General features: G+C 40.6%; 1 protein-coding gene across 2 annotated transcripts in view; it reads left to right on the forward strand.

The window, feature by feature from the left end:
- SEL1L2 (SEL1L2 adaptor subunit of ERAD E3 ligase) overlaps positions 1-26,844 on the forward strand; it is a 150,224-nt gene that overhangs the window by 39,416 nt on the left and 83,964 nt on the right. For both annotated transcript variants that reach the window (XM_023217830.3, XM_026456120.2), the window contains exon 3: positions 24,810-24,975. In XM_023217830.3, coding sequence (XP_023073598.1) covers positions 24,810-24,975 — 166 coding nt within the window. The remainder of the gene's footprint in view (positions 1-24,809; positions 24,976-26,844) is intronic.

A 26,844-nucleotide genomic window follows, 5' to 3' on the forward strand; every position in this document is an offset into this window, starting at 1 on the left:
CTTTCAGTCAAAGCCTTAGTGAAACAACCAGTTTCTCCAATTGTGTCCTGTCGCAAAAGAAAAATGGAGTCTTTTTTTTTTTCTTGAGATGGAGTCTCACTCTACTGCCCAGGCTGGAGTGCAGTGGCTGTGATCTTGGCTCACTGCAAGCTCTGCCTCCCAGGTTCACGCCATTCTCCTGCCTCAGCCTCCCTCCTGAGTAGCTGGGACTACAGGCGCCCGCCACCACACCCGGCTAATTTTTTGTGTTTTTAGTAGAGATGGGGTTTCACCATGTTAGCCAGGATGGTCTCAATCTCCTGACCTCGTGATTCACCTGCCTTAGCCTCCCAAAGTGCTGGGATTACAGGGGTGAGCCACTGCACCTGGCCGAAAAATGGATTCTTATTGCTCTGATGCAAATAACTATATTGCCATAAGTTAAAAATACTCACAGGTAATTTCTGAATTCTAGAGGAACTATGCAGAAAAACCAAACATGCTCCAAATTTTGTTCACAGGAGTATACCTTACTCAATTATTAAGGGCCATAAAGAGTGCAAAATAAATTTCCTTGACTCTGAAAAACAAAAGGATTAGTAATATTCCAAGCAAAAGTCGAGAGGATTGCTTCAGCTTGCTGAGTTTAGCCCATTTAGTTCTTGATTCCCATGGTATTCATGAACATTCAGCTCTTCATGAGTCCTGTACATTTTTCTTTATTCCAATGTTGAAATATCCAAAGTTATTAGAAGCCTGCATTTGAGAGTACCTGTCAAAATTATATAGCTCATTATAAATCTTTTGAAAAGGATTAAAACAAGACAACAATTGTCTGTGAATAACAAAATGTCTAGGGTAGTTACAGTTAGAAACACAATTGACAAAGAAGTTTGATTATCTCCATAGATTATAGTAACTTAGCATAACAACGTTAATTATCATTGATAGCATATACTCAGACATTAAAATCTTAGCAATCCCATAAAATTTTGGAACATATATTAGAATTATTCATGAAAATATATTCTAAAGAAGATTGAACATCATTTTGGCAATTGCATATAACTAAACAAGTCAAATCATCCTGTTTACCTCTCTTTTCTGGGTATTCCAGGGGCCCTCTGAAGTACCCAAAAGCTAGGTGTCAGGAAAGACAATTTTGAAACTGACGTTTGATTTTGGGAAGCCTATTCAATATGTTAGCAGTTTAAAACACTTGATATAGAATTCCAGATTGACATAAGTTATTTATTTTGCCGAAATGATGAGTCAGAAATTTAAAGAAGCAAAAAACTTGTATAACCCTTTAAAGATTTTGCCAAAGAGCAAATCTGTGCCCCAAGAATACCCTGTTGTGTTTTCATTCCAATGCACAACCCAGAGAAAAACCACACAATATCCCCCTTGAATCTAATCAATATGTTCACACCTAGAACTTCTTCTGCAAGATTAATTTCCACAATCCTTCCACCACTTGTTTGAACCTTCAGCTTTATCCTATCTAATTTAAAACAATTCTTTAACCCTAGGCAAGAATGTACATTTTCATGCCTTTTTATAACCTTTTATTCAAAACACATTTTAGGCTGGATACAGGGGCTCACACCTGTAATCCTAGAACTTTGGGAGGCAGAAGTGGGCAGATCACTTGAGGCCAGGAGTTCAAGACCAGCCTGGCCAATGTGGCAAAACCCCATCTCTACCAAAAATACAAAAATTAGCCAGGTGTGATGGCATGCACCTGTAATTCCAGCTACTTATGAGGCTGAGGCATGAGAATCACTTGAACCCGGGAGGCAGAGATTGCAGTGAGCTGAGATTGTGCCACTGCACTCCAGCCTGGGTGACATGGTGAAACTATGTCTTTGAAAAAAAAAAAAAAAAAAACCAGGCCAGGCGCAGTGGCTCATACCTGTAATCCCAGCATTTGGGAGGCTGAGGTGGACGGATCACAAGATCAGGAGATCGAGACGGTCCTGGCTAACACAGTGAAACCCCGTCTCTACTAAAAATACAAAAAATTAGCCAGGTGTGGTGGTGGGCGCCTGTAGTCCCAGCTATTCAGGAGGCTGAGGCAGGAGAATGGCGTGAACTGGAGGCAGAGCTTGCAGTGAACCAAGATCATACCACTGTACTCCAGCCTGAGCAACAGAGCAAGATTCTGTCTTAAAAAAACAAAAAAACACAAATATTTTATTGCTCTTATACACTTTACATGTAAATCTGTTTTCAGTAGTTTCAATTACATGTCATAATGGTAACTTTTAGCAATTTTTAACTTTAACATAAAACCTGGTAAGTTGTTTTAATTGTGTGCTAGGTGCAGCCAAAGTTTGACTCCTTCTAACATTAATTAAGGGCATGGTTAGTTCCATATGTCCCGAGCCTTACCAATTGTGGAGCAGGCAAGTCAAATAGTTCTCAAAACCCAAAAGGCAGTTTGTAACCTTAAAACATTTAACAAGCCTTGCATGTAACCTGCATCATTTAGTCCACCTATTTATATTTTGATGACACTTGCTTTTTACCAATAATCTTTAAGGCTGTTTTTATTTCTCAAAGATTAAAGTCACATGAACTGAAAGTTACCACAGCTTTTATCTTCTCTTTGAAAAATATTTGATCCAAGTGCTTGTCTTCCTTTAGGCCAAAGTAACTAGAAGTCTTTTGATAGACATCACATACATAACACATATATAGCTACAAAGACAGGCAGAAGAAAACCCAGCCACGAGGTGGAGCCCTGTAAGAGACAGGGCTAGGAAAACATGCAGATATCAAACCAGAAAGGACTCATTCCCTAAGGCAGGATTGCTAAACAAAGCTTTGCTATAGGGTTACAGGCCATACCCCCAGGATATAAAATAAGATGGAGGCCTGCTGCAAAGTTTGCTGTGGAAAGCCGTGCAGAGTACACCAGATGGGCTACAGCTTAAAACTAACCTCACAAATCCTCTCTCACAATTAAAACTCTACAGAAAATATAAACAGTGATGGTTGGGGTGCCTGGCCTAGTAAAATGTTTTCCAAAAAGAAGAAAAAAAAAACCATTAATTAAGAGTTAACTGCTGATGGGGTAGAGAAGGAAAAAGGATGCCAGAGAGGAAGAGTTTATTATTCTTATGCAAATAGTTCTTCCACCAGAGAGAAACATTGCAAGGGGACAAAGCTGAACTCCCTGGTTGGGGGAGTAGAGACTCCATGGGTGCATGGTAAGGAATGCCAGCCAGCTGCATGGGCACCTTGAGGCCCCCGGCAGCTACTGGTGGCTCATTACTGCCCTGTGTGGCCACTGGACACCATGCATACATGCAGCAGACACATCCATGCACCAGACATGTCCATGCACCTCAGCTAGTAGGAAAGGATGAGCAGGGAGCCGCCTCGCCTAACCATCCCGCACTTGCACCTGTGGCCATTGGGATGGGTGTGGCCCATATCCAGTATTGTAAAAGAAAAGATAAATGCTATTACTGTCCTGAAAGTAAGAAGAGGAATGCTGTAGGACCAGAAGGCTCAGAAGCAACAGTGAGAGGTTTTGAGTCGCCATTTCACTCACCCTTCCTTGAGTCCCATGGTAGGCACCAAAGCTGTTATGGGACTTTCTGCTTAGTTCAACTAAAAACAGGGTCCTTGTAATAACCATGAAAAATTAGGCTCACAGACACTTCGAAGGGTGAGAAGGGCAGGGTTTATTGGGTGAAAAGAGAAAAAAGGGGAAACAGGGACTCTCAGCCAAGTGAGAGAGTGTGTTTCCTGCCCGTGGGCTCACAGATTGAATCCCAGGTCACCAATCCCAGAACAGGAGAGGCCAGGCTCCTCCCGCTGCAAACCAGCATGAACTTCCAGAGGCTCCACCCCATTCTCCCAGTGTGCACGTTGGTTGGAGTTTCTCCAGGGACTCCTTTATGGGTTTGTCTCATTATGACCTCCATCACCACCATGAGCAACAGTGGAAACTCTGAAAAGAAGGAAAAAGTCACCTGGCTCACAGCACTTAGCAGTTTCACTGAGTGTTCAGTTCTATCTCTTCTTCAGTTTAACAAACACAATCTTTTTGTTTTTAGATTAACATCTTGGTCCAATAGATAATTAATTTGACTAACAAATAGGATATTTCAGTTCTGGTAAGTTTTAATTCTTTGATACTATCTGAGCAGCCTGAGGGGCTGTTTCCTGAGAAAGGAACCTGGTAGTAAAGATAGCCTCAAGATTTCACTTACATTGTCTTATTGGGCATTTAGTATAAAATTTAGAAATCTTAATTTAGGTCATTATATTCAGAATTTATATTCAGTATCATATCCTTACAGTTATATAACAAACTCTATAAAATCTCTTCATATATACCATTGATTCCTCCTAACATCTTTGTGAAGGATGTTAATTGGTTATTTAAATGGTTAATTATCCCCCATTTTGCATATTAGAATAAACAAGCCCATTCCGATTTAAGAGATCTTAGTATTATAAATTATCACTATATTCACTCATGCAGCACAATGCCTACAATGTACCCTACACAGTTACTGGAATTTGGAATTTCCAAAAGGTTCTGAATGTGTTTTTTTGCTTTGTGAAACCTGTTTGATATTACTTAAACTTGGTTGTAAGCCTCTGACAGGCAAAACAGTATGTTTTCACCTTTTTTAGTGTGATGCTTTGCATGTGGTAGATACAATAAAGGTTTACAGGTGTAATTCAATACACCTACTACCATATCTTCAAGACTTGGCTATAAAATGTGTGGATTCTCCATCCCTGGGATGTTTATTTTCTTTCTTTCTTTTTTTTTTTTTTTGAGACAGAGTCTCGCTCTGTCATCCAGGCTGCACTTTTTTTTTTTTTTTTTGAGACAGAGTCTCGCTCTGTCATCCAGGCTGCAGTGCAGTGGCGTGATCTTGGCTCACTGCAACCTCTACCTCCCAGATTCAAGAGATTCTCCTGCCTCAGCCTCCCCAGGCTGGGACTGTAGGCACATGATACCACACCTGGCTAATTTTTTGTATTTTTAATGGAGACAGGGTTTCACTGTGTTTCGATCTCCTGACCTTGTGATCCATCCACCTTGGCCTCCCAAAGTGCTGGAATTACAGGCGTGAGCAAATACACCACATTTTCTTTCTAATCAGTATTTTCTTTCTAATCACCTAACTTCAGGGTCGTACTTCTCCAAATGTTACCTTTCCCTTCATCTTAACTGAAACCTCCTTGTCTCCTGACGACTTCTTCCCCTGTAACTCTTTCAAGCATTTTCTCCCACAACCCACTTATATTGATTGGTTCAGGATAGGGTAGCAGGTATCCTTCTCCCTCCCTATTGCCACATTCTCATTGGGAAAGTAGTAAGAGATGAAGACAGAAGCGTAGCTTGTGGTCTTTCTCTCCCAGGAGCAGAGAGCTCCTGTCTGCATTGGAGATTTCAGTATTCATGAATCGTAGCAGCTCAGTTTCATTACTTACATCTTCTTGCTTCCAATAGTCCCATCCTCCTCAACACTGCCATGGTTATAATCTTAACTGTGCCTGTTCCAAATGAAAATTGCAGGTATCCAAGTCTCTGATGGCCACTGATATCTTTCCAGGTTGTTCCATAAATGCTTCAATCCCACCAGGACCTCAAATCGATTTGCCCTTTTTACTGCTCATTGTTCCCCTCACATGCTCATTTCCCTTATTACTCGGCTGAGAGTTGATGCCACATCACCACAGGACCACAGGACCTTTTCCAAAGCCGGTGGGAACAAAGCTATTTCAGAAATTAGGCTTTAAAAAATTGTGGTCAAATACACATAACATAAAATTTACCATTTTAACAGTTTTTAAATGTACAGCTCAGTAGTGTTAATTATATTCACACTGTTGTGCCACTAATCTCCAGGACGCTTCATCTTGCAAAACTGAAACTCTATATCCATTAAAAACAAAACAAAACAAAACAAAAAAACTCTCCATTCCCCTCTCACCCCAGACCCTGGCAATCGACATTCTACTTTCTGTCTCCCTGAATTTGACTACTTTAGGTACCTCATCTAAGTGTTCATACAGTATTTGTCTTTTAGTAGTTGACTTATTTCACTTGGCATAATCTCCTCAAAATCTATGCATGTGTCAGAATTTACTTCCTTTTTAAAGCTGAAATATGTAATCATACTTTGTTCATTCATTCATCCATTAATGAATGCTGATTGCTTACACATTTTGGCTATTGCAAATAATGCTGCTATTAACATGGGCATACAAATACCTCTTCAATACCCTGCTTTCAGTTCTTCTGGGCACAGACTCAAAAGTGGAAATATTGGATTACACAGTAATTCCATTTTTAATCTGTTGTCTGATCATCATTTGTTTTCCACAGTGGCTGCACCATTTTACATTCCCACCAGTAGTCCACAAGTGTTCTAATGTCTCCAGCATTTGTTTTTTTTTTGTTTTGTTTTGTTGTTGTTGTTGTTGCTTTTGAGATGGAGTCTAGCTCTGTCGCCCAGGTTGGAGTGCAGTGGCATGGTCTTGACTCACTGCAAGCTCCGCCTCCCGGGTTCATGCCATTCTCCTGCCTCAACCTCCCAGTAGCTGGGACTACAGGCACCTGCCACCATGCCTGGCTAATTTTTTATATTTTTAGTAGAGACGGGATTTCACAGTGTTAGCCAGGATGGTCTTGTGATCCACCCACCTCCGCCTCCCAAAGTGCTGGGATTACAGGCATGAGCCACCACGCCCAGGCCTGTTGTTTTGTTTTTATTGTAGCCATTCGAATAGGGTGTAAGGTGGTAGCTCATTGAGGTTTGCATTTCTGTTTTCCTAATGATTGGTGATGCAGATCATATTTCCATGGGCTTGATGTCCATTTGCATATCTTCTTTGCAAAAATGTCCATTCAACTCATTTGCATATTTTTTAATCGAGTTTTTTATTTGGTGAGTTGTAGAAGTTTTTAAATATATTCTGGATATTGACTTCTTATCTAATTTGCAAATATTTTCTCACATTCTGTAGGTTGTCTTTTCACTCTGTGGATAGTTTCGTTTCATACACAGAGGTTTTAAATTTTGATGTAGTCTAATTTATCAATTTTTATTTTTGTTGCCTGGGCTTTTGGTGTTATACTAAAACTGACCCAATAGTTCCATAGATAGTTTTTTGGATAAACATAGAAATTGACCCTTCTGGTCTTAAAGCTTGAAACTCATATTCGTTTTATCTGAGTTCTGTTCTCAGGAAACCACCTTTAGGCCTCTCAAAAAAGTGTCAAAGAACTGAAACTCATCAGATCACCACATCTAGGCAATGAGATGCTGGCCCCCTCATTCACCATAATTGCTTGCCCCTCCCTAGTTCCTGTTTTCTTACACATTGTTTCATTTCTTCTCTGCTATATAAACCCTTGGTTTCAGTTGGTCAGGGAGACGGATTTGAAACTGATCTCCCATCTCCTCATTAAAGCCTTCTTCTTTGGCAATACCAATTGTCTCAATGGTTGGTTTTCAGTGCATTGGCTTTCTGTATGTCATGCAGTAGGGCCTAGACCGAAACCCTGGTGTTTCAGTAACAATAGCCAAGAAATCATTACCAAATCCAATGACATGAAAATTTTCTCCTATGTTTTCTTCTAAGTATTTTATAGTTTTGTGTCTTATATTTAGGTCTTTGATACACTTTGAGTTAACTTTTGTATGTGGAATAAGGTAAGGTCCAATTTCATCCTTTTGCATGTGGCTATCCAGTTTTCCCAGCACATTTTGTTGCAAAGACTGTCTTTCTCCACTAAATGGTCTTGGCACTCTTTAATATCATTTGACCATATATGAGAAGCTTTATTTCTGGGCTATCTATTCTATTGCATTGGTCTATATGTCTATCTTTGTACCACACTCTTTTGACTATTGTAACTTTGTAATAGGTTTTGATATTGGGAAGTTTGAGACCTCCAACTTTATTCTTCTTTTTCAAAATTGTTTTGGATATTCAGAGTCCCTTGAGATTTCATTTGAATTAAAAAAAAAAAAAAAAACTCTATTTCTGAAAAAAAATGTCATTGGGATTTTTATAGGGATTGCATTAAATCTGTAGATCACATGGGATAGTATTGACATCTTAGCAATATTAACACTTCCAATCCATGAACACAAAGTGTCTTTCTGTCACAGGATCCTTGGGGTGTCATTTTTCCAGCTGGAAGCCTCTGTGGCTGGTGGCACCTTTGCCCACGTTTTGCTCAGGCCGGCTGAGCTCATTCCAGCCACTTGGCCTGGCAGGCTGCACTTGGCTCATGCTACCAGCCTGGACCCCACAACTGCCAAGGGCGAGCCAAGCATGGAGTGGTGAGGGGTGCATGAGCGAGCACAGGGTCCAGCCACTGTGCACAGCCAGGCACACTGGCTGCTGTGGTAGAGTGGACAGCTACAGGCACTGGCACAGGCAACAGCTTCATGCAAACCTGTGGCTGGATCAGATGCACTGCAAATGGCTTTTGCCATGGGCACCGGTGTCTGGATGAAGGGAATACAGTGGTGCCCAGAAGCTTGGAGATGCTAGAAACCACAGTGCCCCAAAGAGGATGTCACAGCCCTGGCTCGGGGAGCCCCTAAGTCTGGGCTCCTAGAAGGGCTGCAGCTCTTCTCTTCTTCTCCTTGCCTGCAGTGTAGGGGGCATGTTTTAGCCCTTTTTGTGTTACAGCTCTTTCAGTCCCACCATTCAGCGGGTCCCAATTTCTTGTTCTGCATCCAGGAAGAATGAGGGATGCAGACAACTGGAGGGTAAGCAAGGCAAAGAGGTGCTTCATTGAGTGACAGTACAGCTTTCAGGAGACCCAAAGTGGGTAGCTCCTTTCCGCAGGCAGGTAGTCCTGATGAATGCAGCTCTCAGTGGAGAGGAGATCCAGAGTGGGTAGCTCCTATCTGCAGGCAGGTCATCTTGATGTCTGCCTGAGTCTGGCTGAGTCCTGGGGTTTTTATGGGCTCACAAGAGCGGAAGTGCATGCTGATTGGTTCATGGGTAGCCATGGGTGGGCCTTAAAAAAGCACTGTAAGTTCTCACTCCCAGCTGCAGACTCCACTCGGAAGGGATCCTGGCCCCCAGGCTTCAGGTCCTTCCTGGCTTGAAGATGGGGTTTCACTGGGGACCTGCCCTTTCCACCCAGGAGCCTGTCTGCCTCCTGCTGCCATCTACATGTCATCCATGGTCCCCAGGCTGTTCATGTGGAGTGGCACCTACAGGCCTGCATTGAGCCATCCTCAGCACCCCCTCGGCCTCCCTTCCATGCTTGTCAGTGCCCAAAGTCCAGAGAGGGCTGAGGCAGCAGGGGGCTGGCATGTCAGCACCACCCAAAGTGCACACACACCAGCTGGGTTTCAACAGTGCCCAGGCTCCGCCTCAATTTTGCTCCAAAATCACAGCAGGTACCAGGTGCTGGGAGAGGCCAGGCAGTCGGAGCAGGCACTTCCGAGCCTGTGGGGATGGGAGGGTTTCTCGCCCTGAGAGTACAGGGATGCCTGGGTCTGCAGCCGCAGCTGGGCAGCTACAGCTGCGCCCAGGAAGGTGGGGCTCCCACCTGGCCAACTCGGAATGGGGCGTGGCTCCCTCCTATTGCCAGCTTCCACTGGCTCTGCAGAGCACACAGCCCTGAGTATGCCTCCCCTGCTGCAGCTGGCATTTCTGCAGTAGCTGCTCCAGGCGGGCCACCACCACCATCATTTCCATTTGTCAGTGTCTTCTTTAATTTCTTTCAGCAAGTTTTATCGTTTTTTTAATACAAGTCTTTTGTCTTCTTGGCAAAGTTTCTTTATAAGTACTTTATTCTTTTGTAGCTATTTTAAATGGAATCGTTTTCTCAATTTCCTTATTGACTTCTTCATTTGTAGTATATAGAAACACAACTATTTTGTATTGATTTTGTATCCTGCAACTTTTGTTTAAACTTTGTTTATATGTAGCAGTTTTTTTGTGTAGAATCTCTAGGGATTTATTTCTACATATAAGATTATATCCTCTGTGAACAGATAATTTTACTTCTTCTTTTCCAATTTGGATAACTTTTATTTTTTTCTAACTTTTCCCTAGATAAATTTATTTCCTAATTGCTCTGGCTAGGACTTTCAGTACTATGTTGAATGAAAGCAGTAACACTGGGTATCCTTGCTTTGTTCCTGATCTCAAAGGAAAAGCTTTCGGTTTTTAACCACTGAATATATTAACTTTAACCATTGAGTATGATATTAACCATTGAGTATGTAACACTTCATATAGGTTCTTTATTTATTATATTAAGATAATTTCCTTCTATTCTTTGTTGTTGAATGCTTTTTATCACAAAAGCATGTCAAATTTTGTCAAATTCTTTTCCTAAATCAATTGAGATAATAATATGCTTTTTTTCTCTTTCATTTTGTTAATGTGACATATTACATAATTTCCATGTGTTGAACCATCCTTGCATATCAGAAAAAAATCCCACTTGGTCATGGTATATAATTTTTAATATGCATTTAATTTATATTGTATATAAATTTTTAATATACAGTTTGCTAATATTTTGAAGATTTTTGCATCAGTATTTATCAGAGATATTGGTCTATAGTTTTCTTTCCTGGTAGTGTCCTTGTCTAGCTTTGGTATTGGGGTAATGCTGGCCTCATAGAATAAGTTTGAAAGTGTTCCCTCCTCCGCAATTTTTTGGAACAGTGTGAGGCAGAATTCAAAGTATTAAAAAATTTTCAGAAATGTAAACATATATCTATAAGTATATATTAAAATGTAAATAGTGTAATAATGTAAAATAATGTCAAATGTAAAAGAGAGAAAGGGAAGGAGAAACATACACACACACACCCCTAACATATTATAGAATACCCCAAGTAGAGATTGAGGCAATACATTGTTTTCATTAACATTTATGCAGAAAAACATAAGAATATCACACTAAATGGAATAAAGAACAGAATTAACCTAACATAAGGTCAGGTCAAGTTTTCACACCAACTGATTTAGAGCACCAAACTAATGAAAAAGCTTTCAGTGTTCAATTTTTTGGATTTGGGAATTGCAGATAACATTGTGGGGCAGTGTGAAATCACTTCCTCATATAGATCTTCCATTTAGTTACTCCCCTTGCACTCCATTTCATTTATTGGCAAAACCTTAACCCTGATGAAATGTAGTTCTCCATCTACTCAATTCCTACTTCTGGGTGGCTGAACATGGCTGGGAATAAAGAGAATCAGGCAACCAGTCTCATTTTAATTTCATGACCACAGACCAAGGAGGCCTTCAGTGTTTCCCAGCAAACCTGAACATCTCCCTAGTCAAATTTATTATTCCACATCTCTAAGATTAGTATTTCATGACTTCTCCCTTCCCAAAATTCCAATACATCTCAGCTGATGACCTTCCTGGGTTTTGTTTGTTCTCCAGTTTCAGAAAGCCACCCTCATAATGCATTTAGCAAAATGCTTCATATTTTTCACACTGAAAAAAAAGGAAACAGTTTGAAGAGCAATTCTATAACCACCCATCAACAACTCTATCAACCTACCAGCAGCTATAACCTGCACTGCCTCAACCCCAGACACAAACTACTTCAGGCACATATCTACTGGGATGTGCAAAATGGATATGGGACTTGACATGTTGACTACTGAACTCTTGATTTTTCTCAACTCCAAACCTGTTCCTTTGCTGATGTCTCCTTTGCCAGTAAATGGCTCCTTTATCCACCAGATGCTTAGAATAAAAATCTTAAGCTCACCCTCGGCTTCTTTCTCTCATACACAATATCCCAGTTATCTTAGTCTTTAAAATATCCAGAATCCAATCCCTTTTAACTACTCCACCAGCTCACCCATCTGGACTCTGTGGTAGCTACCTCCCTGATCTCCTGCATTCTTGCTCTATTGCAGCCTATTCACCTCACGGTATATATTCCATTACACTTAAGACAAAATCTAAACTCTTCACCACATCCCACGGGGCCTTACATGACTAGCATTTGCTCTTTCTCTGAGCTCTGACCATACTCCCATTACTCACCCTATTCCAGTCACGTTGGCCTCCATGCTATCTCTGGAGTACCCAAGTCTCAGGGCCTTTGTACTGATAGTAACAGAAGACAGACAAATTCCTAGGCAGACAGTGACAGGTCCCTGGTGAAACCCGACCTTCAAGCCAAAGAGAGGTTAAAGCCTGAAAACCAAGCTGCCAATTCTGGATGGAGTCCACACCCAGAATGAGAAGTTCTACCCCCATCTTACTCTTTCTCTCTCTCAATTGGTTCCTTCTGGATGATGCCTTTTAACCAATTGAATGGTGCTTTTTCCAAGCCATGGACCAATCAGCATGCACACCCCCATTCTAAGCCCATAAAAATTGGTGAATTTTTTTAATCATCAATTTAAAATAGCACATTCCTCATTTTCTAACTCCTCTCCCAGACTACTGGGTCTTCATCTGCTTTCTTGTTGCATGTAATCATGTGTCTACAAACTTGCTATTACTTCACTCTCCATTTGACTCCCTCAAAGGAAACTGAACTCTTTGCTTTTTTGTATTGTTCTCAGAGATACAAATATCTCTTGATTAGTCACTACAGTTTAATAAGTGCTTGCTAAATATTTGTGAATGAATGAATGTCATTTAGCAATCAGTGTATCTAGGAATGAACAGAAACTATCAGTAGCTCTAGTAAAATTAAGAGAAAAGAAGTGCTGAAAGTAATGAAAAAAAAAAAAAAAAGCCTGAGTTCTTTTGATAATCCATGTATTCCCTGTACCATGAAGAGTTGACATGGCTATATGTTTAACTACAATTTTCTGCTCCTTGCATGTAAATACAGAATATAAATACAGACTCCAGTATGTATCAGTTGTTAATGTTCTCTGAATTTCAGAAAGCATTAGCAGTTAATATAAATCTTATTTCAGCACTGTATTATTAATATCACTCATGCCACTTTTTTCCTTTTTATTTGCTACTTTACCATTTCCCTGTATTTCACAATTTACCCTTAGGAAGCTGTCTACTATTCTTGTTTGGTGACATTAGAAAGTGGATGTGCAAATACACAATAAAATAATAAGCAATGGCTTTGCCAAGAGGAAGAAATATTTTTACTGATAATTTGCTGAAGTAACTGAATGAGTTACTTCTTCTCTACAAGGGATAATTATTCTTTTCACTTAGGAGTGGTTATTGCATCTAACATATTTGCTTTGTTTTAAAATATCTTAGATGTGTTAGGAAAATGTATGCTGAGATTGTTTTATATTCTTAATTGAAAAGCCTAGGAGAAAATAAAAGACATCAAGTCCATTAACAAAAACAGCTTTGCTTCAATGTAAACATCTCATAAATAAAAAAAATTTTTTTTTTTGAAATGGAGTCTTGCTCTGTCGCCCAGGTTGGAGTGCAGTGGCGCGATCTTGGCTCACTGCAAGCTCCACCTCCCAGGTTCATGCCATTCTCCTGCCTCAGCCTCCCCAGCATTTGGGACTACAGGAGCCCACCATCACGCCCAGATAATTTTTTTGTATTTTTAGTAGAGACAGGGTTTCACCATGTTAGCCAGGATGGTCTTGATCTCCTGACCTCGTGATCCACCTTCCTTGGCCTCCCAAAGTGCTAGGATTACAGGTGTGAGCCACCGTGCCTGGTCCTCATAAATAAAATCTTATTTTAAGGGAGGAAAAACTACAAAAACAGTTAATTTTAAAGTTTAAAATGGCCAGCCCCAATTTTTTTCAAACGCACATGCATTTATTTAAGACCTAGAAAGCTAATAATCTGACATATTTTCAATTTCTGATGGGAAACCATAATTAAAACATCTGGTTCTATATGAGTCTTTGCTATATGTACACATACCTTCACTGTATTATGACTGATGTTAAATTTTTGTATTATTTAATGTTGGACTTCAATTTCACTCTCATGTGCTAATAACCTTCTTCCACTATTACCTAGGGCAGGGGTTCTTAAACTTTAGCATGCAACAAAATCACCTGGAGGACTTGTTAAATCACAGATTGCTGGACTTCACTCCCAGAGTTTCTGGTTCTGTAGACCTCAGGTGGAGCAGATAATTTGCACGTCTCACAGATTTCAGGGACCATAGTTTAAGAACCAATGACCTAGGAAAACCTAGTTTTCTTATAGAAAAACTAATTTTCTTTGTTTTTCACTTTCTCTTGGCTTTCTGCATAACCTGGCTTTTTTCTTATGATATCTGGGGCACTAGTGTTCATACTCTTTGGAAATATAGTGGTTTAAACATAGTATATGGAATCTGCATCTATATATAGCAGGAAAAGTAGAAATTCATTTCTCCCTTTTGTCAAACCAATGGCAGCATCTTGTGTTTTCTGCCACATTATATCTTGATAGCACCTTGTTCATCTACCTAGACAAAGACCGCTGGTGAGAAGGTGACCGGCTAGTCTTGGTTTACTACTGTTATTGTCCTCACTTATGCCTTCTATAAGCTCTTACTTTTCCTCTTTTTCCCAAGAGCTTTATCAGCAGAATGTAATGTATTACACAGTGCCAAAGAACAGTGACTATTTTGGGGGATATGAGCCAGGAAATAAAAAGGGACATAGATCGTTAAGGAAAACAAGAAATGCCTTTGATTGTTGAGCCCTAGGGAAAGTAAGTCACTGGCAAGTAAAGAATTCTCACTTTCCAGTTCTTTTACTTCTCACCTTTCTATCATTTGTGAGGGATGATGCTCACTTCCCATTCTGTATCAAACATGACTCGCTCTTTACTCTTAGACAAATACATTTAATGTTTCATATATAGGCACCCGATTTGAAGATATTACCACATATACAGGTTTGCATGAAAGGGGTTGGGGAGAGACTTTGATTCCCTCCAAAAATCTCCTCTGTCCCCACTTTTCTCCATCCCTATAACTGGAATCTCCAAATCATTCGGCTGGTCTCGCTCCAAAACAAGAAGTTATCTTTGACCTTGTCTTTTCTCTTACCCCTGTGTTCAGTCCATCTCCATTTCTACTTGCACCACTTCTGTAACTGGGCCACTCATCACTTGAAAGAGAAAAACTCAGGAAAAGAGCTTTGATGAAAGGAAAGTTAGCTTTATTCAAGAAGCCAGAAACCCGGGGAAGGCAGTGAATTAGCATTCAAAGACCACCCTTACAAATTGCCCCCTAGATCAGGGGTTTTTAAGAGTAATGAGGGGAAGTGATAGCAAAACATTCTTGTGAAATGTGCACAATCTCAGGCAGGCAGTTAATCATTGCTTTCTGCTTTAATGCCTGTGACCTTCTGCAGGGGCCGTCAACCTGTTCTTATGAGGCCGGTCAGCTCATTCCCAGAGTTGTTGGTGTGTGTCTTTTATTTCTGTTGAAGGTCCTGTTTTCCCAAGGCTGTTTTAGTGAATAATCTCCAGACTCAAGCAAAACGATAATTATATTCAAGCAAGCAAGCTAGCTTTTCTCTAACACGGAGTCAATACTGTTAAACTTCTAAAACATACCCTAAATCTGCCCATATAATTTATCTCCATTGCTTCTGCACTCAGCTGAGTCACACTATCCTTCACCTAGTTGACTGCAACTGTCTCCAAACTGTTCTTCCTGCTCCCACTCTTTTTCTTTTTGAGATGGAGTCTCGCTCTGTCACCCAGGCTGGAATGCAGTGGTGAGATCTTGGCTCACTGCAACCTCTGCCTCCCGGGTTCAAGCGATTCTCCTGCCTCAGCCTCCCGAGTAGCTGGGATTACGGGTGCCTGCCACCATGCATGACTCATTTTTGTATTTTTTAGTAGAGATGGGGTTTTGCTATGTTGGCCAGGCTATGAGGTCAGGAGGTCTTGAACTCCTGACCTCAGGTGATTCGCCCACTTCAGCCTCCCAAAGTGCTGGGATTACAGGCATGAGCCACCACGCCCAGCCCCTGCTCCCACTCATGATGCTGTATAATCTGTTCCTCACATGTCAGCCAGGATAGTTTTTTCTTCTAAAACATCAATCAGAGCTTGTCACCTAGGACCGCAATGTCTTCCTCTTGTCCTTCAGATAAAATGCCACCTCCTTATCATGTCCCTGTATGATATCACTCCCTACTTCTCTCTGTGTCTTTCTCTTTGATAATTATCTCCTTGGCTCACTCCTTCAGGCACTTGGGACTTATTTCCATTCCTGGAACATACAAGTTTGTTCCCACTTTAGGGCATTGGTACTTGCTGTCCTTTCTGCTCGGAATGCTCTGCCTTCATATCTTTGCAGAACTGCTTTTTTGTCATTAAATTCTTGGCTCCAAAGTCACCTTTTCTGTAAGGCTTTTCTTGGGCACCCAATCAAAATTATGCACCAACCCCTCTTCACCCCATATTTCACTTTTTTACATTTTCTTGCTCTATTCTTTTCATAGCATGTATGGATATCTGATACTAACTTGTTCGTTTATTTGTTTACTGGTTGTTGCATTTCTATAGACAAATGGAAGCTCCATACGATCAGAAAATGCTTCTGTCTTATGTGTCACTGTATCTTCAATTCCTAGTGAATGCCTAGCATAAATGTATTGAATGAGTGAATCGGAGCTTTTTGTATAACTTCTAAAGAATAGGGGTGTTGGCTGGGCGTGGTGGCTCGTGCCTGTAATCCCAGCACTTTGGGAGGCCGAGGCAGGTGGATCACCTGAGGCCAGGAGTTTGGGACCTGCCTGGCCAACACGGCGAAACCCCATCTCTACTAAAAATACAAAAAGTAGCCGGGCATGGTGGCACATGCCTGTAATCCCAGCTACTTGGGAGGCTGAGGCATGAGAATTGCTTGAACTTGGGAGGTGGAGGTTGCAGTGAGCTGAGACCACGCCATTGTACTCCAGCCTGGGCAACAAGAACAAAACTCCGTCTCAAAAAAAAAAAAAAAAAGAATAAGGGTGTTTCATTACATGACTATTTTAGACCTGTTGCCTCTCAAAAAACTATTTGAGGAGTCTATTAAAATAGTCCCATTAGCATCAGTCATGTTGCTGCTATTGAAATTCTATTAAAGAATAAGTATAGGATTTGGGGGCTGAAATATTTAGCATCAAATACAGCCTAGGCAGTCACAGGGTCCTAGGATATGCTAAAATTGCTGTTCAGTGTCTTTGAAAGATATTAATTAGTTCAGAAAATACATGACATATAAGTATTTTCTACTAATAAAACATTTTTAAGATATTCTGCTTAAGAGATTAAAAAACACTATATTTTGGCCAGGTGTGGTGGCTCTTGCCTGTAATCCCAGTGCTTTGGGAGGCCAAGGCAGGTGGATCACGAGGTCAGGGGTTCAAGACCAGCCTGGCCAACATGGTGAAGCCCCATCTCTACTAAAGATACAAAAAATTAGCCAGACACAGTGGCACGGGCTTGTAATCCCAGCTACTCAGGAGGCTGAGACTGGAAAATCGCTTGAACCCAGGAGGTGGAGGTTGCAGTAAGCTGAGGTTGCACCCCCACTGCACTCCAGCCTGGGCAACAAGGCAAGACTCCATCTCGAAAAAAAAAAAAAGAAGAGAAAACCCACTATATTTCAATAAAACAAATGATGTTTACTGATTTCCAAGGCTCAGAACACCTGCATTTACTGACAAACAGAGCAAATTAAACAGCCAGAGGACCCAGATTCTATTTTAGAATCTGAAACAGAAAAACAGAAAAAATGTATTTAAACACAAAACATATATAGTTAATATAATAATAACAGTTAGTGTTTATTGACTGCTTGCAGTGTCCAAGGCTCTTCACATGTATTAACTCATTTAATCCTCAAAACAACCCAATGAGATAGGTAATGTATTATCCCTATTTTATAGAGGGGTAAACTGAGTCACAGAGAGGTTAATTAATACTCACAGTTAGACACAGCTAATAAGTGGTAAACAGAAAATACGATGTGAGCAATGTCAATTAAATTCTTACAATCTATAGCATTTATTTTGGGGTGTGAGCAACTGGAATGAATGATTGTGAATAAGATATCTGTTTATATATTAACATGTACTCAAAGTTTCTTGTGTTTAAAAAGTTAAATTGTGTATTGTTTTCAGAATAAAACTAATTTTCATCCAAACAATGTAAAAACTCTTAAGTCAAAGTCTAGCCTTAGCAGACTGACAGACTCTTTTAAACTAGAAGCTATAAAAAGGTTTTCTGGGCCGGGCACAGTGGCTCACACCTGTAATCCCAGCACTTTGGGAGGCCGAGGTGGGCAGACCACAAGGTCAGGGGTTTGAGATGAGCCTGACCAACATGGTGAAACCCTGTTTCTACTAAAAATACAAAAATTAGCTGGGCTTGGTGGTGTGCACCTGTAATCCCAGCTACTCAGGAGGCTGAGGCAAGAGAATCACTTGAACCCAGGAGATGGAGGTTGCAGTGATCTGAAATTGCACCACTACTCTCCAGCCTGGGCGACAGAGCAAAACTCCATCTCAAAAAAAAAAAGAAAAAAGAAAAAAGGTTTTCTGCCTCCCAGCACTGTTTTTGTTTGTGGGTTTGTTTTTGCCTTCAAGCATAGTACCACAGGACTGGGTCCTGCTTTGGAAGTGTCTCTAGGAACAAAAAGCAGACATTAGCCACAAACAAATTACAATTAAACATGTAGCAAGATAAATTCAAACTTTCTTTGCTCGAAACCTTCTGTCCTTTTTAGTTTCTCTTGTGTAACACCTTCCTGCCTTTAAGGAAACAAGAAGGTTCCCCAAAATAAAGAAACTCACCTATTCATTAAGCTTCCCTTGACTCAAGGCAGCCTATTTTACATGAGAAATATACCAAAATGTTTACAAAGTATCTATAAATAATTGAGTAAATAAAAGATGAAATATGTGATGTACTAGGAGGTCAGCTTTAGAGAATGCAGAGCAGTGAGCTACTGTGTTGCAGAATTTTGCTCCTTAGTTCAGCTAAAACCCAGGTTCTTGTCACTGGACCAGAAAAGCTCAGGCACATGGACACATAGAAGGGTGAGTAGAGCAGGGTTTTATTGGGCAAAAAGGAAAAAATAAACTCAGCAAAGCGAGATGGAGTTTCTGGTAACCAGCCCCCACCAGATTGATTCCTGGGTCACCACATGAGCTGAAGAGAGCAGGCTCCTACGCTTTGTAAGGCACGAATTCCTCCTGGCTCCACCCACTTCCCCCAGTGTGCACCTTGAGCTCCAGTCGCTCATCTGCACGAAAGCATCTGATGTAAACACCTGGGCGGGTTGGAGATTCTCCGAGGGCCCCTTTTTTACCTGCCTAGGCATTTGGCTGTCTTACTACTACTAACCAAGAAGAAAGGAAACTACAAATTCAGAGGGAGGGCCATCACAGTGGGTCACAGTGCTACTGATGAGTCTTGGGGAAAAAGATTCTTAGTTGGGCCTTGAACCAGGAGTAATATTGGAGATAACAGGAAAGAAGAGACAATGAAAACTCTTTAAGTAATAAAACAAGGAAGTAGGAAAGAATCTATCTGTGGAACAGTGAGTAGAAGAGTTTGGCTGTCACCAATGTTTGTGTAGGTGTGGTAGTAGTAACAAAACAAGCTCACTGTGACATTTTTAGGTCAGACTGTGAGGAATCTTAGATTTTGTGCAAAGTGGTTTGATTTTATCCTGTTGTGCCTGAGACTGAAGACTTGAGTTGGACAGTAATATGTTCAAAGGGATGCTTGAGAAAAACTTATCCAGTGTGAATCTGTAACCACCCAATGGGTTCATCTTGCCTTCTGCCCAGATAGAAGTATCAAGAGAGGGGAACTGCAATAGAAAAAGGGCTTAATACACATAGAGCTGGCTAAATGGGAAACCAGAGTTTTATTATCACTCAAATCAACCTCCCTGAAAATTCCAAGGCTAGGGATTTTCAAGGATAGTTTGATGCACAGGAGGGTAGGGAATGGGTGCTGCTGATTTATTGGGGATATAATCATCTGGGTGTGGAAAACAGTCTTTATGCATTGAATCCAGTTCTGGATGGGGACCACAGAGGAGTCACTGGTACAGGTGGGCCTCAAAAGACATCTCAAAAGGCCAATCTTATGTTCTACAATAGTGATGTTATTTACAGGACTCATTGGGGAAGTTGTAAATCTTGTGACCTCTAGAATAGTGGCTAGTAATCATTGAACTATGCCTACATCTTAGCAGAATTTGGGCCCCTTTCATCCTCCTAACCTGGTGGCCTTTCATTAGTTTTACGAAGGTGGTTTAGTTTTTGGGAAAGGCTATTATCATTTCTCCCAAAGTTAGCTTGGCTCACACCCAGGAATGACCAAAGGCAGTTTGGAGGTTAAAGGTAAGATGGAGTTGGTTAGGTCAGATCTCTTTCACTGTCATAATTTTTCCCTGTCATAATTTTAGCAAAGGCTATTTCAGATCTTCAAGATACAGGGAAGTAAAGAGGCAGAAGGGCAAGTGAAGATGTAAGAGACTATCTAAATACAGCTTCTTTTTCTGATGAAGAGCTATAGCTAGTCTATAGATGAGCCCAGGAGAGTTTTACAAACATGCTTTTATTGCATTTCCTGTTTAAAAACTAAAATTCACACGATAAGCTCTTCAACAGAAAATCTTGTCAGCAATGTTTCTGGAATATCTCCAGAAACCAACCACAACCACTATCACCATTTCCCCCTCTACCATCTTCTTTCTTCACTGTCACCATCAATTCTCAAGTGGCTTATTTCAATTGGTCTCTTTTCCCCACTCCATCTCTACAATATCATATTCTCCACAAATGAGCCAGAATGATACTTCTGAAATTTAAGTCAGTCAATATCACTCCTCTGCTCAGAACCCTCCACAGGGCTCCCGTTCGCACAGAACACGACTCCCAATCCTGAGCCTGGCCTCAGCGCTGCCTCTCTGCCTCATTATTCCCCCCTCTCCCCACCCCACTCTCTCTGCTCCAGTTACCCTGTCTTCCTTGCACACCTGTGTGTTCCTGCTTCAGTGCCTTTGCATTTGCCATTCCCTCTGTCAGAACTCCCTTCCTGAGGTTTATTTGCCTGGCTAACTCCCTCCCTTCCCACAGGGGTCTACTCAAATGTAATCATAGAACTTCTCCCTGACCACCCTGTATCAAATAACACTAACTTTTATCACTTCTTTCCCCTTTCCCTTTTTAAGAACACCTCCTTTTATCAGTTGACTATTATCTTCCCTGGCAGAAAATCAGCTGCAAGAGGGCAGAGACTTTGTTTAGTTTTGTTTGTGACTGTATCCCTAGTTCTGAGAGCAGGGACTGAGAGTGATGCTCCAAAAATGCCTGTTATTAAATTATTTAATCTCTAGATGCCTTGGAGAGTCAGAGAAAGCCTCTCTGTCTTCCAAGGCTCCCTAATACTTGGTCTCTCTGACAATGTTCTGCTGTTGTTCTGGATGAGGGAGAAACCCAAAGTCAAGAAACACTGGCCTCTGTAAAGAAGCCAGTAGAAACATCAGACAGTCACAGGCATTTGCCAAACTTGTACTGCCTCCTCAACTTAGATACTAGTTCGGAAAAGTTAAAATTAAATGGCAATAACATACAATTCCACTATACCAGAGAATGCAGGATGCTCATCAAAGTCCATGTTCTCTTCTTCCAGATACCTAAATAGATTATGTTTCTCAGCCCTCTTGCAGTTAGGTGGGGCTAACAGAAAGTGGCTGAAAGCAGGAAATGCAAATCAAAACCACAATGTGATACCAGCTTACTCCTGCAAGAATGGCCATAATAAAAAAAATAAAAAAATAATAGATGTTGGCATGGATGTGGTGAAAAGGGAACACTTCTACATTGCTGTGGGAATGTAAACTAGAACAACCACTGGGGAAAACAGTGTGAAGATTCCTTAAAGAACTAAAAGTAGAACTACCATTTGATCCAGCAATCCCACTACTGGGTATCTACCCAGACGAAAAGATATCATTATACAAAAAAGATGCTTGCACACAGGTTTATAGCAGCACAATTCACAATTGCAAAAATACAGAACCAGCCCAAATGCCCATCAATCAACGAGCAGATAAACTGTGATATATATACACATATATGTATATACATTACATATATACATATATATCACATATGTGTATATATTACACATATACATGTATACATATATGTATCTATACATCTAACATACACATATGTATCTATACACATAACAAATAGACATATATGTATATATACATATAACATATATAAATGTGTATAGATACATATAACATATACATATATGTTATCTATACATGGAATACTACTCTCTCTCTCTATATATATATATGGAATACTACTCAGTCATAAAAAGGAATGAGTTAACAGCATTCAAAGCAACTTGGATGGGACTGGATAATATTATTATAAACGAAGTAACTCAGGAATGGAAAACCAAACATTGGATATCGTCACTCATAAGTGGGAGCTAAGCTATGAGGATTCAAAGCCATAAGAATGATACAATGGACTTTAGGGGAATTGGGGGGAAAGGGTGGGAAGAGGGTGAGGAATAAAAGGCTACAAATGGGGTTCCGTGTATACTGCTTGGGTAATGTGTGCACCAAAATCTCACAAATCACCACTGAAGAACTTACTCGTGTAACCAGATACCACCTGTTCCTCCAAAACCTGCGGAAATTTAAACAAACAAACAAACCAAAAAAACCTTATGTTTACTGAGCTATTATGTACTTACTAAACATCTAATAAATTTTAATTAAAATAAAAAAAAAGAAAGTGGCTAAAAGCACTATGTGCCCCTTCCAGGTCTGGCCTATTAAAGAAGCAAAGCAAACCAAGAAAGCAAAGCAAGCCAAATGACACAAAGCAAAACAAAACAGAAACCTTTTCTCCACATAATCTTCCAGGCTCTTTCTCTTTCTGTCTGCTAGATACTGACGCTCCAGGAGACCTTGGAATCCACATGTTGAAGCTGGCACAGTATCTATTTAATATCTGCTTGGGTCTCTGAATGACAGCATGGAGCATATTATTTAATTTAGCCATAGAAAGAATTGAAGTGCTGATATATGCTACAACATGGATCGACCTTGAAAACAAATCTAGGTGAAAGAAGCCAGTCACACAAAAAAAATCACATACTATATGATTCTATTCATATCAACGTCCCACAATAGAGAAATCTATAAAGATAAAGCATAGATTAGTGGTTGCTTAGGGTTGGGGTAGGGAGGATGGGAGTACAGGGAAGGGAAGGAGATAGCTAAAGGATTTGTGGTTTTTTTCTTAAGGTGATAAAAATGTTTTAAAACTGACCATGATAATGATTGCACAAGTCTGTGAATATTCTAAACAACCATTGAATTGTACACTTTAAATGGGTTAATATATAATTTATAATATGTGAATTATATCTCATTAAAGCTGTTTTTATTTTTATTTTACTTTTTGAGAGTCACTCTGTTGCCAGGCTGGAGTACAGTGGTGCGATCTCAGCTCCCTGTAACCTCCGCCTCCAGGGTTCCAGCGATTCTCCTGCCTCGCCTCCTGAGTAGTTGGGATTACAGGCACGCACCACCAGGCCTGGCTAATTTTTTTGTTTTTTTAGTAGCGACAGGGTTTCATGTTGGCCAGGCTCGTCTCGAACTCCTGACCTCAGGCAATCCAGACACCTCGGCCTCATACAATGCTGGGATTACAGGTGTGAGCCACCGTGCCTAGCCTAAAGTTGTTGTTAAAAACTCCTTTACATGGCTTCATGTCTCTGCTTGCTCTGGCCCCTGGGTCATTGCTCTGATGTCTTTGCTACCACCTCAAAGGATTTAAGCATGCCAGAAAAGAAAGTTTAAACTATACTGAAGAAAAGGGGGAAAAATCAAACAAAAAATCTTGATTCTTAGAAGTAGTAATTCACAAAGAAGGCCAGGTGCGGTGGCTCATGCCTGTAATCCCAACACTTTGGGAGGCCGAGGAGGGCAGATCACCAGAGGTCAGAAGTTCGAGAACAACCTGGCCAACATGGTGAAACCCCGTTTCTACTAAAAATACAAAAATTAGCCAGGCATGGTGGCATGCGCCTGTAGTCTCAGTTACTCAGGAGGCTGAGGCAGGACAATCGCTTGATCCCGGGACGCGGAGGTTGCGTGAGCTGAGATCGCGCCACTGCACTCCAGCGTGGGTGACAGAGTGAGTCTCAAAAGTAATAATAATCATAGTAATAATTGACAAAGGAAAAATTTTAATCTTTCAATATAATTTACCCTGAAAATTATGTAGGTAAATCATGAATATTTACTTTCATAAAGCTTTAATTTTCTCCCTTAATTCCTGCATTATTTTCTACTACTCAGAAATAATCCCCTAAGCCTATTACCCCACTTAAAAAAGATTAATTGTAATTATATAACTTCTGAAAAGGACCTTTGGGAAATACTGTTTTAATATTTTGGGAAATATTGTTATTTTAAAGTCATTCAGAAGATTTTCTATACTTTCCACCCATTATAAATTTGTTGTAATGTGTAAGGCAATATTAACATCTTCATTTTTTTTAGCTAACACAATTGACATTACTATGACAACTTACCAGTGGAAGGTAAATTGGTTAAATTCTCCTACTATTTTATTTATAACATTTAGCTTTTAATGCTTGGCTCTGCAGTTTGGATGACAATAAAATAGGTTTAAAAGGTTTTTATTCATAAAACATATGGATTTCTATGGTGAAGTAAGCCATCTGTCATTTTGATTTCAAAAAAGCAAGAATTAGAGTAATTGCATTAAGCGTGTATTTTTGCCATGAATATATGAATTTTTCACTTTCCTTTGTTTCATTTGAAAAAACTCACACATGAACAAAATGAGCAACAGTCTTTTTCTTTGTAGGTATCAGCGAACGAAATCAAACAATATTTATCACACATATTGGAACAAAGAACATCAAGTAATGTAATCAATAAAAGAGAAAATCTCTTAGAAAAAAAGAAGAATCAACGTAAAATAAGAATAAAAGGAATTCAAAATAAAGATATCTTGAGAAATAAGAATCATTGTAAGTAGAATATCTTTTCACATGTAAATTTAAAATGACTACATGCAATATAAAATCAAATTTTAGAGCTGCTTTCTGAGAAGTCTTAGGATATAGTCATAAATATTTATACACACAAAAGCATTAAATTCTGCAGGCTTCTACCTTTGTTTTATTTTAATTTATTTTATTTTTTTGAGACAGGGTCTCACTCTGTTATCCAGGCTGGAGTGCAGCTGCATGATCTTGGCTCGCTGCAACCTCCGTATCTTGGGCTCAAGAGATACTCCTGCCGGCCCGCGCAAGGTGGCTCACACCTGTAATCCCAGCACTTCCGGAGGCTGGGGCAGGTGAATCACGAAGTCAGGAGATCGAGACCATCCTGGCTACCACAGTGAAACCCCGTCTCTACTAAAAATACAAAAATTAGCCGGGCGTGGTGGCAGGCACCTGTAGTCCCAGCTACTTGGGAGGCTGAGGCAGGAGGATGACGTGAACCCGGGTGGCGGAGCTTGCAGTGAGCCGAGATCTCACCACTGCACTCCAGCCTGGGCGACAGAGACAGAGACTATGTCCAAAAAAAAAAAAAAAAAAAAGAGAGAGAGAGAGATACTCTTGTCTCAGCCTCCTGAGTAGCTGGGACTACAGGCACGTGCCACCACACCCAACTAATTTTTTAAATTTTTAGTAGAGATGAGGGCTTGCTATGTTGCCTAGGCTGTTACCCAATATTTTAGATTCAGAATTTGAACTGACAACAATAAGGAAGGTTGATCATCAGAAAATGTGTTCTTCTGACACAAATAAATACAGAAAAGTGATCACTGCTAATAAGAGCAATAGACAGAAATTGAGAACCATAGGTTATGAACCATGGGTTATGGAGGAGAAAGAGAATAGTTTTGGGGCTGGATGAACTCACTGATGTTAGTCTCTGTGGTTTCTGAGAGTCCGGCTTTGACAAGGATTTTCACGTTTTTAAATTTTAATACTTAAGTGTATTTTTTCCTCACATTTAGCTCCAAAAGACTGGTTCACTGCCCATTTGAAGAATTGGCTCTAGATATGACTTCGAAATGTTGACATGCTTAGCTAACTGAAGTTAGGGATTTGGCAGGAAACAAATGGCACATTTAAATGGAGTCATTTGAGAAGAGTTTAATAAAGAGACTATTTATTTCTATAGGCCTAGACAGGATATAGGGAAACCACAAAGTTCCCCCTGGGGCGAGCAGCAGGACTGGCATTACCACCCCATGGCCCTGAAGTGCCACAGGGCAGTGGTAGCTACCAGAGGTATGTGGAGAAGGCTCTGTGACAGAACTATGGCCTCAAGTCAAGGACAAAGCCAGCCTGCAGAGACCCAGATTGAGGAGGCAGGGAAGAAACAGCCCCACCTCACTTCCTGCTTACCCTTCATATCTCCTGCTAGTGATGCTTTTGTACCAAATCTCTTCAGAAGCAGAAAGGAAAGGGAGTCCATTGATGCGATGTGGTCCTTATGGGTTAGAGTCCCAAGGCACAGAACAGGATGGAGTGGGATCTAGAACAGCAATCAAAAGGCCGGCGGCCATCGCCTATGCCTGTCATCCCAGCACTTCAGGAAGCTGAGGTGGGAGGATTGCCTAAGCTCAGGAGTTTGAGACCAGCCTGGCCAATATGGTGAAACCTTGTATCTACCAAAAATACAAAAATTAGCTGGGCGTGATGGCATGTGCCTGTAATCCCAGATACTTGGGAGGCTGAGGCAGGAGGATCACTTGAGGCCAGGAGGCGGAGGCTGCAGTGAGCTGAGATTGCACCACTGCACTCCAGCCTGGGCGACAGATGGAGACCCTGTCTCAAAAAAAAAAAAAAAAAAAAAAAAAACGGGCATGGTGGCTTACGTCT

The sequence above is a fragment of the Piliocolobus tephrosceles genome, chromosome 20 (genome assembly GCF_002776525.5).
Source record: "Piliocolobus tephrosceles isolate RC106 chromosome 20, ASM277652v3, whole genome shotgun sequence".
Lineage (NCBI taxonomy): Eukaryota > Metazoa > Chordata > Mammalia > Primates > Cercopithecidae > Piliocolobus > Piliocolobus tephrosceles.